Source organism: Melopsittacus undulatus, chromosome 3 (assembly GCF_012275295.1).
Source record: "Melopsittacus undulatus isolate bMelUnd1 chromosome 3, bMelUnd1.mat.Z, whole genome shotgun sequence".
Lineage (NCBI taxonomy): Eukaryota > Metazoa > Chordata > Aves > Psittaciformes > Psittaculidae > Melopsittacus > Melopsittacus undulatus.
The window spans coordinates 45,644,736-45,664,310 of NC_047529.1; the positions used below are offsets into that span (position 1 = coordinate 45,644,736).

Here is a 19,575-nt window from a genome sequence, read left to right on the forward strand (position 1 = left end):
AAGTTTTCTAAAACTCCTTGGAGGCAGCAAAAAGCAGGTCATGTACAGCATGTCTTGACATCCTCTATGGGACAAGATTGTCCTTTTCTGCTCTTGGTTGTACAACTTTCTGAAGGGCTGATGACTCTTTAGTTGCTGCTGCTTATGGCAAAGAGGTCAGGGCCTTTGTTGGTAGTGAGAGATTTTGGAGCTCCTTTTTCCTGCAGGTGTGGGAAGAAGAAAAATGTGGGACATTTCCTAGCTTACAGATTCTTGGAGTTTGCCAGTGTTTTCTTTGCTGCTTGGCAGGCTCATTTTGTTCATGCTAAGAAAGGTAACTTACACCTTGGTAAAATGAGATACTTTTTGCTAATTTTTCGAATCACTGAAACGTGTCAGTTTAGTATGTGAATGAGTTTTGGAAAGGAGTAAGAAATGGCCAGGAGACGTGAGCCTTTCAAGCTGTGTGGACTCTCTATTCTTACTAGGGCAAGGACTATAAAATAGGTTAAAGGAAAAAAAAACCACAACAACCCAAAAAGGACTAATTCAGCATATTTAAAATGGCACCATTAGCCATTCAGAGTGTGCCAATCCTGGCAACTTTCCTGGTCAGCTCAATATGCATTGCATGCAATCAAATACCTCTTTTAATTGGGAGCTTATTTAGCTGCATAACTTGAGGAACCTAAGGTTTGAATGTCTTGGTTTTTGCATCTATTTCATTTGTACATCATAGGTTCCTCTGAAACAATTTCTGTATTTTTATAGGAGGTAAAGTTGGTGTTCCTTAAGAGGCAGAGTTGTAATGTTACAGTATCAGAGGTCAGTCTCTCAAAGTATGATAAATCAATTGTAAGTGAATATATTTGTGGGTTATTTAAAAGCCATATGCCCAGGCACATGAAAAGAGTAAGCACATTCATTCATCTCAGATGACAAGAGACTGCATTTCTGCTCATGTGCCTCAACATGTGCCCTTTAGAAATTCAAGTATTTGCACACCAAATCATGTACAGAAAACCATTAGTCATATGACCTCACTGCATGTACATATATATATGTGTGTCTGTACGGGTGTATATACGTATGCATATATACGCACTCCTGAGTATAGCCCTAGCTTTAAATCAGTCTTGTATTTCTAATTTGATCAGAAGACAGATCCCCTTTTGTTTCACGAATTAGGGAAAACGAGAAATAAGCTGCAGAGAGCAGTCTTTTCCGCAGATTTGAGGGTTCCCCTGGGCACCCCCACCAGATTTGTCTGTTCTTGAATCTTCTCCATTCTTTCCAAGTCTGAGGGTATTCTCTGTAAGCAAAGCATTTCAGTTTGGAAAAAGGCTGGAAGAGTCTTGTCCTGACAAGCTGGCTCCATTCTGCAGGCGGGTTCCTTCCACACTGACTAATAGGAATAAACATCATAAACTAAAGTCTGTGTGGTGAATCCTGATAGCTTACTAAATTTGTATACAATTTCTTTTATATATTTTTTTTTCTTACAGGAAATACTGGATAGATTGCACAATGGAGGACGGGAAGCCCGTTTGGGCTCCACACCCAACTGATGGGTTTCAGATGGGGATGATTGTGGACATCGGCACTGACAACTTAACTATTGAACCTTTGAACCAGAAAGGCAAGGTAAGTGTCTTGCAGCCAAAGAAACAGAGAAGAACCTTACAAAAACTGTTTTACCTTTAGGCTGTATCTTTGCCAGTATCTACAATTATATGCTTCCTGAAAGAGTGGAAGATCAGTTTTCTGTTCTAAGTTTGGCTGTCTTCAGCTTTAGCTTGCATTGCAAATGAAACATTCTGCTGATATGCATGCTTTCTGTCAGTTATCTGTGTGTGCTCATGAAAGAGAGGAGGATTGAATCTATGCAGCCATTTGATTCAGTATTATATACTTTCTTCTCAGCTAGAGGTTGGTTAAGAGTGTACTGTTGAGATCAGTTTTTGTCTTTTCCCACAGAGAGTGTCCTGCAGGCTCTGTTTTAGACTATTTATTGTTAGATTGATGAAGATTGAGAGATGAAACCTTTAAGTGCCTTAACAAGTAACACAATGTCAAATAAAGGTCCTATGGAATTGCTTCATCAAATTAAAGGCAAAGTAAATGTAGCTTTTAAAATGAAGTCATAATTTTAATTAGCATTTTCCAACTGCTTCATTTATCATGACATCTTTCAGATTCAGTATGACATAATTAAATGTAAGCTTTTACTGGAACCACCTTGTATCTATCAATTATCCTAGGTCAGATGGTCAGCATCCTGATTTTTACTAGCTGGAATAAGATCAGACAGTGTTGTAGAAGTTGTGATTCTGGTCTTTGTGAATATGTGGTATATGCATATTTTTTTCTTTCTGTATCTTCTGGTATGGAAAAGACAAAATGGTTTTTGTTAACTTCTGTTTTTTAGCAGTAGTAGAGAATGTCTTGTCCCAGGTCAAAAGGTTATGGAGCAGTCCTTCCTTTCAGGGGAGGACTTCTTTTTTTTTTTTTTCCTGCATCTTGGAGAGGAAGTTGATTTTGCTTTCCTTAGAAATACAAAGCAATTGTAATGTCTGATTTCTGTGCGTCAGAGAGAAAGTCTGCAGGTTTAGTATTAGCAGTATGCATTCTTCAGTTTGGGGAAGAGCAAAATTATGCAGACCCAAATATTAAATATTACAAAGCTATGGCTAAGTAGTCCTTAACTGCTTCAATGATTTTGACCTCCATTTCTATTTCTGTTTATATTCCCAAGTGATTCTGATGTGATAAAGAGCAAAAGTCTGTATATTGAAACTGAAACAGGAAATAGGCAGATTCCCGAGTCGCTCTTTATTTCTGACATATGTTCATTTTAGAGAGCATATAAAAAATAATATTAAAATAAAATTATTTTGCTTTATGTTTCACAATGAACAATCTCTTCTGTCTACAAAGTTTGTTATTCTGCTATTGGCTGTTTTCTTGAATTAAACAGATCAATTAAGGACTTAATGTTCCCTCATCCAAGGGAACAAACACTTCACAGTTTAAATACCATAGAGATTACAGTCCTATATTTCTAATTGTCAAACTTCAGTATATTAATAGAGGTGAAGTAAAACATTTTCTTAATTACTTTCTCAATCTTTTAAAGGTGTCATTGATTTTTTTATAGTGAAATGTTTCTTTTTGCTTGTTTTCTTTTTAAGATGACCCTGTTCTTATGCACTTAGAACATTAATTTGAAGTAGTCAGCATTAATACCCATGATTATCAACTTTGTTTACATAAAAAGATAGTTCAGAAGTGTCCTTCAGTAAGAAGGAGTGATCCGTCAGCTCCAAGAGTTGCCCATGATAATTACAGGGAGAAGAGGAGTAAGCTGATCTTGTAAACATATCCGGGCAGTGTAACTTATTATTATTTTTTAATCTGGGTCATTAACATGTCATACGTATTCTCTGTAAGTGCTGGTAGTTTACCAGAGATCACAAGTAGGAAGGGAAATGTGTATGCATATGTTTGATTATTGCCTTTATACCACTTAATGGTTAATTAAAGTATGTTGTTAATAATTGCAAAAAATGCTGCAGGGCAGCACTTTCATGATGTCCTAAAATCTTCCCTGCTTTCCCCACCCATAACTAGCTCTGGCATTGCAGAGTAGTACCCTCTCAGCTCTGTCTGCTGAGCTGTATATGACACAGCAAACAGGGTCAGAGAATGGATCCACTTTAAAAAGGAAGAAGTGGAAAGTTTTCAGGATGACAGCAAGCAGTGGCAGGAGGATGGAAGACAGGAGGCCAGTGTGGCCATAGATTGCTTTGTATTATGAAATCAAATTATGCAGTCCAGATTGTGTCAAGTTGTCCAACATGCTGATTTACTTATAAACCAGCAATAGCAGTTTTGGGTGCCACAGAGTTAACAACAGCATTTATATTTCCTTGCAAAGGCTGGGTGTCTAAAGAGAGGTGAGGATCTGAGTCACCCAGCTTGCACTGTACAAAGAAGGGTAATCCAAGCTGTAGGAGCTTGTTATCAGAATAGAGGTTGCATGTGTTGCATGGCAGGAACTACTCCCTGAAAACTAGATCATTGGCTTGCAAGGCTGATAAGTGTCAGGACAGGAAAGAAAACAGAGAAACTGGAGAGTGGTTTGCTAATGAGCGTGGTCCCACCTAGGACCAAGGGGCTGGCAGCCCTGGCCTGTGCCCTACCAGCAGTCACACAGTGTAAAAGGAAGGAGGTGGGTAGAAAGGCAGCCAATTAAACTCAATTAGCTTATACTTCTACTTGGAGCGTACTTTTCTGGATTTACTGGGAATGCTAACCTCAGATCCTGTTGCACATACCTTATTCTGTTTTGTCGCTTGATGCTGTAGCAGGGAGAAGGTAGAGGCAGTAAAATTGGCAAACAGGATATTTACTTTTGTCCTGGAGGCAGCAAATATAAGTAAAGTGGTGGGCAAGTGATTCCTCAAAGAGATTTGCACCCTAAGATGCCATCCTGAGACCCTCATAGCACTGAGGAGTGAAGGTCAGCATTTCCTAGACCATCAGCAGTAATGAATTTCTGGCAGTCATGGGGAAAGTGTGCAGTAGTGTGCGTGCTTACTGTCACCTCTCCTGCCCTCAACTGAGTGTCATGGTGTGGCTCTGCACCAGTTCTGAAGGGTTGTGATAGGGCTTTATGGGACACTTACTCTGGTATGCTGTGAATAACCAGAAAGGTATTTTTCCAGGCTAAGTATAAATGAATAAATGTACTTTCAAAATAAGGATCAGAATGTCCAAAGTTCAGTGCTTCAAACTAAGGGCTGGGTTTGCTGTTTGTTGGTTTTTATTTAGCAGTTAGTGCATCTTGCTTGCACAAATGAGACATGTTCTTCTCTGTCTTAGACAATGTTTTGTACTGCTTTAGGATGGTCTGTGAAATACAGCTGAGAATAAGAATGTCTTCTGTCTGTATCTGGAAGGTATAAAGGGAGGCATGGTTACACATATTGGATTACATGGTAGAAAGAAGATCCTGCTTGAATGGAAAGATATCATTTTTCACTCATCTGGTTTCTGGGAGAATAGTTAAGATTGCCATGGGATTTCAAGGGCTGCTTCATTACAAAGAGGAAAAAAAAAAATAAACCCAACCCATGCAAAAAAACCTAAACCAACTCTTTTGCCTCCTGAGTCCACTTTATTGTCTCATAACACTAATAACTTTCCCATTTTCTTAGAGTAAATTTGTCCTAAGCTGTGTCTTAATGCAGAAGTCTTCCACCAAATGCCTGAAGTGTTTTCTCCTTGTAATAAACGCCCATTTTTTAAAAAGGGACAACTTAGTAAAGAATTTTTTTGGATATTTTTTTATGGATAGACCTGGGATACCTTGCCCATTTTGCTATTTATGATATTAGATTTTAATAGTAATTGGCAATACTTGGAGCTCTGCACATCTAGCTAGCATACTTGCCTACATAACAGATAATCACCTTAAAGAAGTAGTCCAACTGTGACACACAGGAATGAAATTCTTTGCTGACGTAGTAGAACCCGGCTTCATGTTCTGATCTAGAAGAGTTCAACAGAAAAAACATCAGCTTTCTGATAAGCCACCTTCATATTGCTTATTTATTTTATCACTTCTGAAATATTCTAGAAATTAATATACAGTTCACACTGAGTGTAAGAAATGAAGGAGGAGAAACCAGGGTAAATGCTCATTTTTTTTCATTGAAATTTATCTTGAATCAGAATGTTGACTGGTGAGCACGTTGAAAAACTTCCTTCCTCTTCTGGGATAGATCTGATATGGCTGACTCTAAATCCATGAAATGTTAAAAACATCCAATATTTATGAAAAATCTTACAGAATAGCTGGGTATCGTGTTTGTTCTCTCCTGTGGAAAAAAAATGTCTTTGTTAGTGGTTAAATTTGGGTTACACATCAGCAGACGAGAAGTGAAGTTAGATTTTCATGAAGTCAGTTGATGGATGCTTTTTAGGTGGGCTGATGCCAACCTTATGAAGTTTAACCATGCCAAGTGCAAGATTCTACACCTGGGTCAGGGCAATCGCAGGTTGGGCAACGAAAAGATTCAGAGCAGCCCTGCGGAGAAGGACTTGGGGGTGTTGGTTGATGAGAAAATGAACATGAGCCAGCTTCAGTGTGCACTCGCAGCCCAGAAAGCCAACCGCATCCTGGGCTGCATCAAAAGGAGCGTGACCAGCAGGTCGGAGGAGGTGATCCTGCCCCTCTACTCTGCTCTCGAGAGACCTCACTTTTAGTATTGTGTGCAGTTCTGGTGTCCTCAACATAAAAAGGACATGGAACTGTTGGAACAAGTCCAGAGGAGGGCCATGAGGATGATCAGGGGACTGGAGCACCTCCCATATGAAGACAGGCTGAGAAAGTTGGGGCTGTTCAGCCTGGAGAAGAGAAGGCTGAGTGGAGACCTCATAGCAGCCTTCCAGTATCTGAAGGGGGCCTACAAGGATGCTGGAAAGGGACAAGGGGTTATGGGTTAAAACTTAAACAGGGGAAGTTTAGATTGGATATATGGAATAAATTCTTTATACTGTGAGGGTGGTAAGGCACTGGAATGGGTTGTCCAGGCAGGTAGTGAATGCTCCATCCCTGGCAGTGTTCAAGACCAGGTTGGACAGAGCCTTGGGTGATATGGTTTAGTGTGAGGTGTCCCTGCCTGTGGCAGGGCAGTTGGAACTAGATGATCTTAAGGTCCTTTCCAACCCTAACTAGTCTATGATTCTATGTTCAGATATTCCAATGTAATCAATGTAATCAAGCAACTCCATTTCCCTTAGGAAAGCTTTTTGTGCATATTTTTCTTCATTAGATCCTGATGAGGGGTTAACAGAATACAGTTTGTTATGGCTATGAATTTTATACTTCATGATAATGTGTAGGGAAGGGATATTGTTTTCCTACTGGCATCAACTTGTTCTGCTCTGAGACATTTTTTACCTTTCATACTTCAAAGAGAGTTGGAATTTGTGGTTGCTTATGATGTGAGCTACAAGAGCTCACATATTGTGTCTGTGGTAGTGAAGTAAAGATGAAGCAAGTTGCTGTCTTTCTCCTGAACTTCCTTGTGAGATATTTCTGTTTGGGCTATTTTGCTAAGTACAGTGTTAAACAAGCAAACATATTTGTTTATTAAGGTCATTCTTCAGATCCAGTTGGTTGCCTTTTCAAATATTAGACTAGACTTCTTGTCTCTATTTCCATGGGAGAAAAGGAGACTGTGCCTGTGGTAGCATGGCGGGTGTTGTGTTTGATTGGTACAACAGGGTTTTTGTTCATTCATAGGTAGCTCAAGCAAGCTATTACTACAGTAAACAAAAAAGTATAATTAAACACATACCTCTTACAATAGGTGTTTTTGTGCAGATGCTATAGTGCGTGTGTGTGCTAGGATGTTTTTCCTTCCTTTTTTGCAACAATATAAATTATGATTTGTGGAGAATAAAGAAGAAACAATGTTGCTTTTGTTATGATTTTTTTCCAGTTGGATCTGAACACTTGATAAATGGCTGTTTTGTGTAACTGGAATACAAGCGTTGAAGGAAGGCTTTCGTTTACGTTAGTATTGATTTACTGAACAAAAAAAACCCCAGCAAGCAACAACCAAAGCTACAGTATTTACTGATACAGAGGATACTATGTATTGAACTTCTATATTATAAGTAGGAGTGTTTTAAAACAGCATATGATAATGCCAGCACAGTCTTTCAACTGTGTAATTCAGTTTTAATTCTTTGTGCTGCTTTGGAGAACTGAGGAAACTGCCCTTTACAATGCTGTTCCCTGTCCAGTACTTTTTTTTTATACTTATTTTTTTATACTGCACAATATTACAGTATCAAATTTGGAACTTAGCATCAAATATTAATGCAATAAAATATGTATTACAGTGACTACATTTTTATAATGTAGTGTAGCAATGTAAATGCAGCAGCTCTTATCTCCATTTAGTAACTCAGTAAAATTTCCAGTGCTGGACTATAAAGCTGGAAACTTCATTTTAAATCACGCACAGTCACAGCACACTCACTTTTATCATTGTATCCAGACATTTTGGAACTGTTTCTGTTTTTATGGAATTCTGACAATGTTAATATTTTTCGTCTAACAGACTTTCCAGGCTGCTATCAATCAAGTGTTTCCTGCGGAAGAGGACAGCAAGAAGGATGTAGAAGATAATTGTAAGTTATGGATTTTAAAATAAATTATGCATTTGGAATAAAAAGGAATCTGCATAGAGGAGAATATTGTTTCCTTACAAGCTTCCTGTTTCTTCCTTGTAGCTGTCATTTTGCTTGCTTGAATTTATTTATGACCTCTACTAGTTCTTTAAAGTTCTTAAAGTAAGCCCATTTGAAATACCATTTATTGTGTTTTTTGGTTTTCAAACGGACACTTTAGAGGAATTCATAGTTACATTATTCCCACTTACAACTGTTATTTGATTTCAGATATATCTCAGATATTCATCTAACCGCATCAGGATCAACTGCATTCAGCATTAAGAGGGTTAAATTTATCTTTTATAATGCAGCAAAAGAATTAGTTGCTTTATCAGCAGTTGTATTGTACAGCATGTACAACATTTTCTTGCATGTTACCCATTTCTCAGATAGCATTCCCATGGGAGTACAGGTAATTGAAAATTAATTTTAAGATAACCTTCCCAAAACTGGACACAGGAACCTGGACCCCTTGGGGCCACTGGAAAAGGGAAGAGATTATAGTGAATCGGATATAGGATTACTACTGGAAAACAAGTTTTGAGGTGAACTTGTGTAATAAACTTCAGTGTTGATCTGCAGGGCTTTCATTTAGTTAAATATTTTATAGTTAGATGTGTGGACACAGATACACAGTATTCAGATCTGTAGAGAGGAGAGTACTGAGTAAGATCTAGCATCAGCTTTTAGAGAGCTGTTACATACTTTGCTGATGTTGCTCTGTGTGAACAAATCACAGAGATTTTCCTGTCTTGAGAAGCTGATGAAGGAATGCTTTAAAATGCTTCCTATGGTGTTTACTGGTTGGTGAAAAGATCTACTTTTGTAAAAGGTAGGCAAGAGTATCTTCTATTGTTCTTTGCTGAAATAGAGGCTAGGACTTTGAAAGTTGTTTAGGTTATTTAACCACAATTCCTGTTTTGGAGTAGGGGTTAGTATTTATATCCCGTGACAGGAAATACAGCTGTTACAGCTGCTCCATAAGGAGCATGAAACGTGGGTCTTATGATCCGACTTAGATGGTGTGGTGTTGTTACAGGAGGAACCAAGTTGGTAATCTTGTTTCCAGTTGCTTATATTTTTACAAACATTATATGGGTTGAAACTTTTCAAAGCTGGTATCTGTACTCTCTGTGTATAATGATTGCTAGGGATATGTATTTAAACTGCGTCTGTCACAGTGATTTGATGTGTCCTGACATGTCCTAGCACCTCAGCGTCCTAGTCAGAAATTGAAATTTGGTATCAGATTTGTGGATATGATTTGAGATTCCAGCAATATTCAGTTAAATCAAACCACTTCCTATTAGAGAAAATGTGTTCTTTAGCTTGCTGCGTAAAATAAAAATCCTCAAAAATGCTTTGTCCAGTAATCTTTTCTGTATGAAACATTATTTTGAGATCTTTCTAACACAGTATCTCCAGGATGTGCAAAACTTCATTTTCCTTCTCTGTAAGAGAGCATTTGTGCTGATCATCTCTGATCTTTAAGAAAAATCTTCATAAATACTAAGTGCTCTCAGTCTTTCTTTGTAATACTGCTCTGAAAAATCCTGAAAGACTAGTTAATAATATACTTAGCATTCCAACCTATGCATTAGTGATTAACTCCCTTCTGGGAAGGAATTTGCTGAAGTATTGCTTTTTTTTCACCCTTAATCTTCCATATTCCACATGCACTAGCTGCAAGAGGCACCTGTTTGAGAATCTAGCCTTCCTTAAATGTGAATTTTCAGTAGATACTGCACATAGTACAGAGACAAAGCATTTACTACTTGTTTTGGGTTGGGTTTGTGTGTGTGTGATTCACAGTCTTCTGCTTCCCCCAAGCCCCACTCAGTTTTGGGGGGTTGTCACTATATGTGGGATTTTAACTTTTTATGGCCAAGAAAAAGATTTTTTTGAATTTTATATTGGGGTCAAACAATTTTTCTTGTTAAAAAGAAGGGGACAGGGTCTCAGGTAAGAATCTTTAAGTTCACTTTAGAGATGCAGAGCCTTGCAAGTACTTTATAAAATTATTTTCCATACAAACCCTGCTTCATTGGCTTCATCATGCAGAGATGAGCCAATATGAGTAAACTTGACATTGATATTTTCTAGCTTTTAATGACTTTGCTCCAATGAATTCTGTGTGTGCGTATAAGTAAATATGGACTACAAAATGCGCATACATATTGCATTTAGGTTATATTTAGGCATGAGCCATAGGAATATTCAGAATTCTCTCTCTGGTGTCTTCTTTGGCTCTGGATATGGATGCCTCTTTAAAGGATATATTCTGAAGAAGATGCATTTCAAAGTTGCTGACATAAGCCTTAGTTTACATCTCATCAGTGAAGGCAGTGACATTCCTTCAGTAGCAAGTTCCCATTATGCACCAAGTCTGCAGATGTAACTTCTTTAAGGACTTGCAAAGTCCTGGGGAAGCACTGAAACCTGGAGTCCTCTGTCCTTTACTTAATTATCAAGTTTTTATTAGGATGCTTGACTGAAGACTGTTTCCTCTAAAACATCCTGCAAACCCTGATAGGTTCTTAGGAAGATAGTCAAGGGAGATACTGTTTCTGAAGTGTGTGTAGACAGTTACTATATAGTAGTTTCTCAACCCAGTATTGAGAATCCAAATGACTTGGAAAACTGACAAACTTCACAAGTTAACATCCTGTTGCCCCCAAGGCATACACAAGCGGAGGAGGTTTTTTTTTCATTAGAGCAAGCAGGAGTTTCTGGCCCCTTTCCTTTTAATGTCTCTTTCTCTTGGGATGACCTCATTAAGAGAGGTGAAGGTGGAAAGAGGTCTGTGGAGGAAACCTGTGGTCCCAGAGCCATTTTCTCATCTGTGTGGACTGAGTGTACCTGGGGAGGGGGAGGAGAAGTTCTGCTGTGCAGTGCAGTTCTGGGTGCCTGGGCTCTGTTGCCTTGTGTACCATGAAGTTAGGGGGAAAATTAGGTTTGCTGAGGTGGCAGTAGAACAGCCATGGTAATCAGGGCCAGCCTGCTGCTTCAGGAGGGTATCATGCACAGGCTCAGTTACAAGGCTGTTGTGATACAAAGGGAGATTTGCTTAGTGTAAAGCTAAAGTGTGCCTTGTATGCCTCTGCCAACACTGGGATGTGCATGCAGGTTATTTTTGTGGAGGAAGATGGTTTCTTCAAAGCAATCCAGAAGGTGCAAGGTCATTTGAGAAGAGTGAACGATTCCAGCTATTAGAAGCAAAATTCATTTAGTCATGTGAGGGAATAAAGGGCTGTTGTTCAGCGGAGCTACAAGCCAAAGGCAGGCTGCAAATGGTTGCTGAACCTTCCTTTGCTTTAGGCTGGTCTGGTGCAGGTGGTAGGAGGCAGAGCCACAGCCACTTCTTGGTCTGCTGTGGCATGAAAGATAGAAGATTGAAAATAAAAACATGCTCTTGAGAAGCTCCCATTATCCTTTGCCAGGATCTTTTGGTTCAGCAGGAGGAGTGCTGAAGGAGATGTTAAGAGCTGCATACTGAGCTTCCTATGTCCTTGTAGGGCAACGTTGACTTCAGGTCATAAGAAGTGGTGGCCCTTATTGCACATATGTGTAAATAAGTTGGACATGTTTTTGTCTGCTAGAGCCCTTAAGAGAAGGCATTGTTCCAACTTGAGAAAAAATTTTTAGTCGTTATAGATGAGAGATGCATATGTGGCCTTCATATGAGGCGCAGGCCAGCAGTTACTACTACACGCACAATGCTTTCTCCAGCAACAGTTGCCAGATGTATACAACTTTTTAAGTGGCACTAATACCGTCAGGTTTACCAGTATGGTAGTCAGACAGTTGTAACTATACAAAGTAGTATTTCACACTACTAGGGGTTTTAGCATATTTGAAAATGGAGGCTGTGCAATAAGGTGTTTTATTGATAATGTTTTTGATATTGTTACAATGGGAACTGGTGATGGCCTCCGTAATGAAGGCCGCTGACACTTTCTGGTCCTTTATAGCTGAAAACAAGGACCAGCTTTGCCAGAATGTGAACCAGTATGATCTGAAGTTTTCTGTGGGTGCCCACTCACCCTTGAGCTGTCTGCTCGTAACATTTCAGCAGAGCTGGTTTAATTATTTTATATTAATAAGCTAAGGAGGAAAATAAAGCTAGGTTTTGTCTTAACCTTTTTGTGTAACCTTTGCCCCTACAGAAGTTTCTTTGAGGAGGCCCATTAGAAACAAAATCCAGAATTGAAACAGAAAAAGGTTGTTTGGTACCTGGTGTTACAGTCATGCCTTGTGGCCACCTCTACAGGAGCCAGCAGTTACTTTGAATGTCAGGTGGCATTATCATGGGGACACTGGCTGAGATCGGAGAGAGGAGCTGGAAGAAAGGAAGCAGCCAGCATTAAAGGTTTTGGTAGGCACTGGTTTCTGTAGTTACTCACTGGAGCAGAGGGTGACACACCATGTTCATCTGCAGGGCTGGTAAAAGAGAGCTTTTAGTTGAGCAAGGCTTGTGTTGAGACTCCTGGAGTCTCACTCTTTGTTCAGCAACTTTCTGTAACTTCAGTTGTACAGCATAGAGCAGGTCTGTCGTTTTTAGAGTATATTGAATCAGAAGTCCTGCCTCAAGACAGAATAAAGAAATTATAGGATTAAACTGTAACTGAACAGAGGGAACGTAAAATTCTCCTTAATCCTAAGATTTAACTTTTTCAGCTGCACATGAAGGTAGTCCTGAGTTCTTAATGGTATATGATTGTCTTCTACTTGCAGGTTCCCTTATGTATTTAAATGAGGCCACTCTCCTTCACAATATCAAAGTGCGATACAGTAAGGATAGAATTTACGTAAGTATTACGTAGCATAACAACCAGCCTAATGATACAAAAATAATTTCAAAAAATCAACAAAACAAGTGTTTGCAGTTCCATTTTTTTCCTATAATTAAACAGAAATGGTAACATTGGAAAGTTAGGAGGCTTCAGGATTATTTGTTTTTTTTTTACATTATACTTGAGATGTAATCACATTTAGCACACATTGATGTTGGCTAGTTTTTACCAGACAGAGCAATAGTTTTTTCTCTGCATAACTGTTTATGTGGTACTACAGCACAGCATTGTATCACAAATGTCTGTTCCTGCAGGTAACTTACTTTGCCAGTAGAGTAGCTGTTAACAAAGATGGTTTTCTTTCTTCATTATTTTTGAACGAAGCAAACAGGTGCCGTCTTTGACACCTCCTAGCTCAGATGTCCATCTTAATCTTTTATATTGCTATCAAATTGCCTAATTGTACTTAATGAATTCTGACTAAATTACATTTTGTCCTTGCCATCTGCCCAGACACTGACAGCTGTGAAATACAAGAAAGATAAGAGTTTTCTTTCTCAATTTTTTTTTACAGAAAGCTATCTAATGATAATGCAAAACAGTTCTACATATTTTCAAGTGTCTGTGTTGAAATAATCAACTTTTATGATAGCACACGGCTCTAAAATGAATTGGAGTTGAACCCTTTTATGTAAATATAAAGCAGTTGTTTTTCTTTGTTACAGTTAACTTTGCATAACTATAAATTCTTTACAGCTCAAGATCAAGCACCAGCTTTAAAATAAATAAATAAAAGTGGCCATTTGAATGCTATTCTGGAAAAATAGTAATTAAAAAAAAGGAAGTAAAATTCTAAATCTAATTGGTTATAAGGTAGGATAGTATTTAGGTTCATAAAACCTTTTTTTATTGTAAAGAAGAACTACAAATAAGTTGTCATGAGTGGGTGTATCTTCTGGAGAAACAAAAAATAAAGGTCATTTATATTTTAACTACTTTTTCAGTCTAGCTTCAAGATACAGATTGAGTCAACAATTTATTTTTCTTTTTATTTTTTTTTGTTCAATTCTGGTTAGCAGTATTTGTCTTGTTACTAAAAAGAAAACTAATATTAGTACTTGCAGCTCTTGAAAAAATGTTCTTCAGTGAAATAAGTGCTAAAAATAGAAACATTAAAGAAAATTAATGTATTGTATGTGATCCAGCCTTCTGTCAACATATCACAATAGTGTCTGTATTTCAGGGATATGTTCAGTAACAACAAACCAAATAAGTTATTCAAGCTGAAGGTTTATCTTAGTTTTGTATCTTATCTGATATTTTCCTGCAAATCTGCTTTTTTTTTTTTTTCTGTGATTCTGATATCTGCTTCCTTGTATGTGATCTGGCCATTATAATAAAGCTGTGAAAGCTGGGTTTTGTTCGTTTTTCCATATACCTAAAACACCCATTTATCTTTAGAGATCACATTTGCATTCTGTATTTCAGGCTGTAGAAGCAGCCGTAGCTGATTTTCTCTCAGCTGAATGCTCTTATTGCTTGGCTTTAGCGTGTTCCCAGGCAGGATCTTGTTAGTCCTTCCTGCTGAGCTGCTTCCATCAGATACTGGAAAGTTATTCTCCTCACTGGGGAAGAGTGTGTTATGCTAGCTAGGAGATTGTTTTATTCACTTTTGAAGAGAAGGCTGTGGTGTCCTGTCCTTGATCCAGTAACTCACACAATAGGAAATAATTTAAAAGGAGATTGGGGGAAAGGTCAAATTCAGGACATAATCCACAGCTCAGTAGTTAGGAAATTGTCCTGAGACAATTTCGTAGAAGTCCTGAGAAGATAATTAAAGGACCTCTGAAAATATATCCCTGCTTGTATTTGCATTAGCTGGGGAGAATTGTAAATGTAATTGTTTTACTTAGGCTGAAGACTTCAACAGTAACAGAAAATTGCTGTTAACCTCTTGCTTTGGATACTAACTAATAGTTTGCTGTAATTCTTTTCTTCACAGACCTATGTAGCCAACATTCTTATTGCAGTGAATCCATATTTTGATATACCTAAGTTTTATTCTTCAGACACTATTAAAAAGTACCAGGGTAGATCACTTGGAACATTGCCACCACACGTTTTTGCTATTGGTATGTATTGAGCCTGTATTTGTCTTTTACAAAACAATCATTAAATGCTTTGCAGTTATCGATAAATTGCCACCTGTAACAGCAATTAATTTACTTTAAGGTATCATAAAATAAAAACACTGAATGCTAAAATTGCAGATCTTATCCTTGATATGCAGTTTAAAGAACTTTGAAATTAGCAACCCTGGAAACACCGCTATGATTACTCTGCACCTGCAGTATTTTATGTCTAAGCATTTTAAATCTAATTTACAACCATTAAAAAAATAAAAAGAAAAAAAAGTTCAGAATGTACAAGTGAAGAATGACTTAATTATGATTGGTACAGTCTTTTAGTGTAGTGATTTCCTTTGCCTTTTATTATGTTGCCAGAGGACATGTACTGTATCGTTTTATATGCTAGTGTTCTAGGCAGAAAGTCCATTTCAATGTTAAAAGGATAAATCTGATTTCAGTCACTTATTTAAGAAGACAAAAGATTGTAAACTACAAATCAACACTTGACCTGTTAAAAGCCTTCTCGCTGTGTTGCATTTTGTTTTGTAATCAAAAGTATAAATAGTTGGGGTTCTAGTATCTTTTGCATAACAAGAAACCCACATTTTTCTAAGTTTCCTTGTCTCAGATGTTACTTGTTATGAAGTACAACTGAAAGTTTCCCTTTAAAAAGCATATTAAAGTAAGACTGGTTACGGTTATGTAAATACATATAATTCAAGAGATTTAGTTCTAGGTGGATGTTTTTATTTTCTTCTGGACATAGTTCAGTAGATATTTGTTTTGAAAGACTTTTAAGCTCTTATGTCTGTTACAGTGTTGGAGGGTGAGCAACTATAATATAAGGGGAAACAGATTTTAATACATTTTAAAGATTTACTTTCTATTCCTGAAAATGTTGCATTTTCACATTTGCACTGTAGCCTGACTTTATGCTTGCAATTCTACAGAGTATTTTTTTGGCACATTTAACATACCCTTCTTTTTAAGCTGATAAAGCATTCCGTGACATGAAGGTGCTGAAGATGAGTCAGTCCATCATAGTCTCTGGGGAATCAGGAGCTGGCAAGACAGAAAACACGAAATTTGTTTTGAGGTTCGTGCTTTTGGGCAAAAGTTACTCTGTGAATCTCTTATGTTGATGTATTTGGCTGACACAGTGTGAATTGTAAGTAATCAGTAGGCTTCAGACACAAGTCAGTAAGGTAAATATGTACTTCTGTGTGCACTTTAATACAAGCAATTAATCTGGTTAAATTTAAATGCTGACAGGAAAATATATGGAAATGACTACATACTCACAGAAACCCTAGATCAGCTGTAGTGACACCATGTAGTTATTATGGTTTATGATGCAGTCATTTTGGTATTGCACATCTGGTATTGTGGTAGATAAAAACGTAACTAGGCATTTTGACTGCATCTTGCAAGACGGTGTTGGTTTTGCCATAAGTGTGCATTTCTCTTTTTTCACTGCCTTGGTTTTTTTAGTTTGCTTGAGTATCCAGGGCTTTTAACTCTTGATTTTGAGATGACTGCACGGATTCTTTAATATACTTTGCCCAAATAAGACTGAATAATGGGCTTTATTTATTTATTGATGTTCATGTGTGAATGATACTAAATCAAGCATGTCAAGCATAGAGGCCGTACTGCTGATATGTATCAGCCTTGCTTCCTCTTACATGATTGTTAACGTTTTTGACCATATTTACATTATAGTTTAAATGCTTTAAGTCACTTTGAAACACTGCAGCTGAAGAGCATTTTTCCATTAAACCCTGATTATCCAGGGAAGCACAGTGCAGGCAGTGCAGGTATACTCTCTTCCCCCACTTGTCCTTGTTTCCCTACATAAATCTTTAATTCCCTTTTCCCTGACATCACGTGTTCTCTAGTATTTATGTACAGTAGCAGTATTATCTTCCTGATCCCATGAAGAGTTGTCACGACTGTGTCTGTCCTTTATACTGCTCTTTTCTGCCTCTGTGCGACCTTTAATAGATAGCTGTAACAACTACTGCAAGGTGCTGGTAATGATTTTTATAGGGGACATACTAACTTTGGTCCTGCTAAGAGTAAAAAAAAGATGGCAGGCACTGGGAGAATATCCCTTGATGAATGCTCTCAAAGGAGGTTATTCTGCTTCTCGGCAAATGTCATTGTTTACAAAGCAGCAAATGTCATTGCTGTTGTTTCCCCCCCCCACCTGCTCCTGTAGAGTCCATGTACAAAACAGTGACTTTTAAAAGCAGAAAGGTTTTTTCCTTGTGTAATCAGAAGGCAAAAGCTACTAACATAGCTCTGTTAGTTCTCCTGAAACGTTGGTGTTTTTTTGAAGGCCCCATTTTTAAGAACTGTTTTTAACTTGTCCCAGATTTCTGGAAACATGTCCTGTGTGCACAGAAAAAAAAAAAAAAGGACTGCAACTCTGGAGCAAGAACATTGTGGATTTATTTTCAAATTCTTTATTTCAATTGCTAAATTAAATCTTACCTTAATTATGCACTTGCGGATTCCTATCTCACTGTCTCTATGTGAGATTTTTATAAACACTTAATAGTTACGAATGCAGAAACTGTATACATGAAAACAGTCTTCAGGAAATACACATGAATCCTTACGTATTTACTAAGATTATTAATTAATACAAATAGTACAGTAATAGTTTCATTATATTTGAATAAGAGTGTAATTTCCATATACATGTCTAAAGAACTTTCTAAGGTACCTTGAAATACTGACAAAAAATAATGAAGTCTGCAAGAATATTTGTTTTAACAAAAAAGAAAGGTCAGACTGCGTTTATGGTCAAAGATACGGGTATTTGGAACTTACAATCTATATGTTTTCCCTTTAGTAAATAAGTAGTATTAGGTGCTGGTAGTATTATTACCACTACTAGTAGTATTAGTACTAGTATTACTAGTACTAGTATTAAGTAGTTTAGTAAATACAGCACAAAGCCATGCTAAACTGGTGAATTGCAGTAACATGACACATGAAAGATAATGATATTTTTATCTTGCTTTGCAGGTATTTGACAGAATCCTATGGTACTGGGCAAGATATTGATGACAGAATTGTAGAAGGTATTGAATTTTTCTTCGTTGAATTAAAGGTTCCAATGTATTCATTTTAATTTAATTTCTTTTTTCAAATTTGAAATTTTCAGTCAACGTCAACTAAATAAAAGCTAGGATGGAAATACTGTCAGACTTCCTAGGGCATAATTTAATGCTATGTACTTTACCTTGATCCTAAATTTTGAAAACATGTGTTTTTTTATTTGTGATTCACTTTATTTTTATTTAGTACAGTGTCATACAGTCCTTGGTCTAGAAAATGTTTTAAGTGTGTGTTTGAATTGAATTTCACACACATGTGTACTCAAGACTGGATTTAAGCTGTACAAAATCTGCAGGGACAAGATTGCATTCTCATTACTGTTAGTACCAGTAATTCTTCCTCCTCACCATAAACTTCTCAAAATCAGATAAACAGAGAAGTTCTTTTCAGTTATGGTTGTGGGTATTTTTTCTGTTTTGTCAGAAAGCACATAATTTAGATTAACTCTTTCATTGTGACTATCTTTATAGTAGACTCTCAAACAAAGTCCAAAGATACTGTGTGAACAATCCAGTTGAGCCTCTTTAATGTTGCATGCACTTCTTAATTGCACAGAAAATAACTTTTTGAGAAAATATATCTCAAAATCAAACAACCCTCAGCCAAACTAATAATGCTTCATATGTCAGATTTAGTCTTCTATAGCATATGGTAGATCTATTTTACAATTTCATGACTCTGTATCTTTTTCTTAAACCAAAAATATTTACTTTTTTTTGCTTTAAATTCTTCCCTTTTCAAATTTGAGCCACTGGATTAATCAAGAGAAGTACTGTGGGCTTTAATCTCTTGTTACTGTAGGTTTGCTTAAACCAATTCTTTAGTGAAATCTACTGTGTTCTAAAGGAGCTCATAAAGTGGAACTCAAAGAGGTGGATAATGCCAGATGCAGTACGCCATAAAGTTAACTGGTAATTGCAGGTATTCTTAGAAGAGTTTGGTTTTTTTTTAATCTGAAACAGCATCTGCTGCATGAATTTTGAATTTTTTTAGGCACAATTTTAACAAGCATGCTTACAGAGTATGTGTTACTAGAGAAACCTTTAACCTGTCTGAAAGACCTCTTGCAATTTGTTTTTATTCATAATCTTTCCTTTAAAACTGTTAATATTATGTAAAATACCTGAATAGTTATCAAAGATATATTAAGAATTCAGTTTTGAAAGTCAGATTTGCATTTTCATAAGTTTAAATGTTAAAAAAAAACCCAAAATGTAGACAAAAAGAAAAGGTTAATGCTGAGGTTGTCGTACTAAATATTTGATTATCATCTATGCTTTATCCAACCACTGTAG

General features: G+C 37.1%; 1 protein-coding gene across 1 annotated transcript in view; it reads left to right on the plus strand.

The window, feature by feature from the left end:
* Positions 1–19,575, plus strand: part of MYO6 (myosin VI) — a 109,776-nt gene that overhangs the window by 29,256 nt on the left and 60,945 nt on the right. Inside the window, exons 2-7 of the mRNA XM_034060373.1 lie at positions 1,485–1,623; positions 8,118–8,187; positions 12,964–13,037; positions 15,025–15,154; positions 16,142–16,247; positions 18,188–18,243. Of these exons, the coding sequence (XP_033916264.1) occupies positions 1,507–1,623; positions 8,118–8,187; positions 12,964–13,037; positions 15,025–15,154; positions 16,142–16,247; positions 18,188–18,243 (553 nt within the window). The 5' untranslated portion in view covers positions 1,485–1,506. The remainder of the gene's footprint in view (positions 1–1,484; positions 1,624–8,117; positions 8,188–12,963; positions 13,038–15,024; positions 15,155–16,141; positions 16,248–18,187; positions 18,244–19,575) is intronic.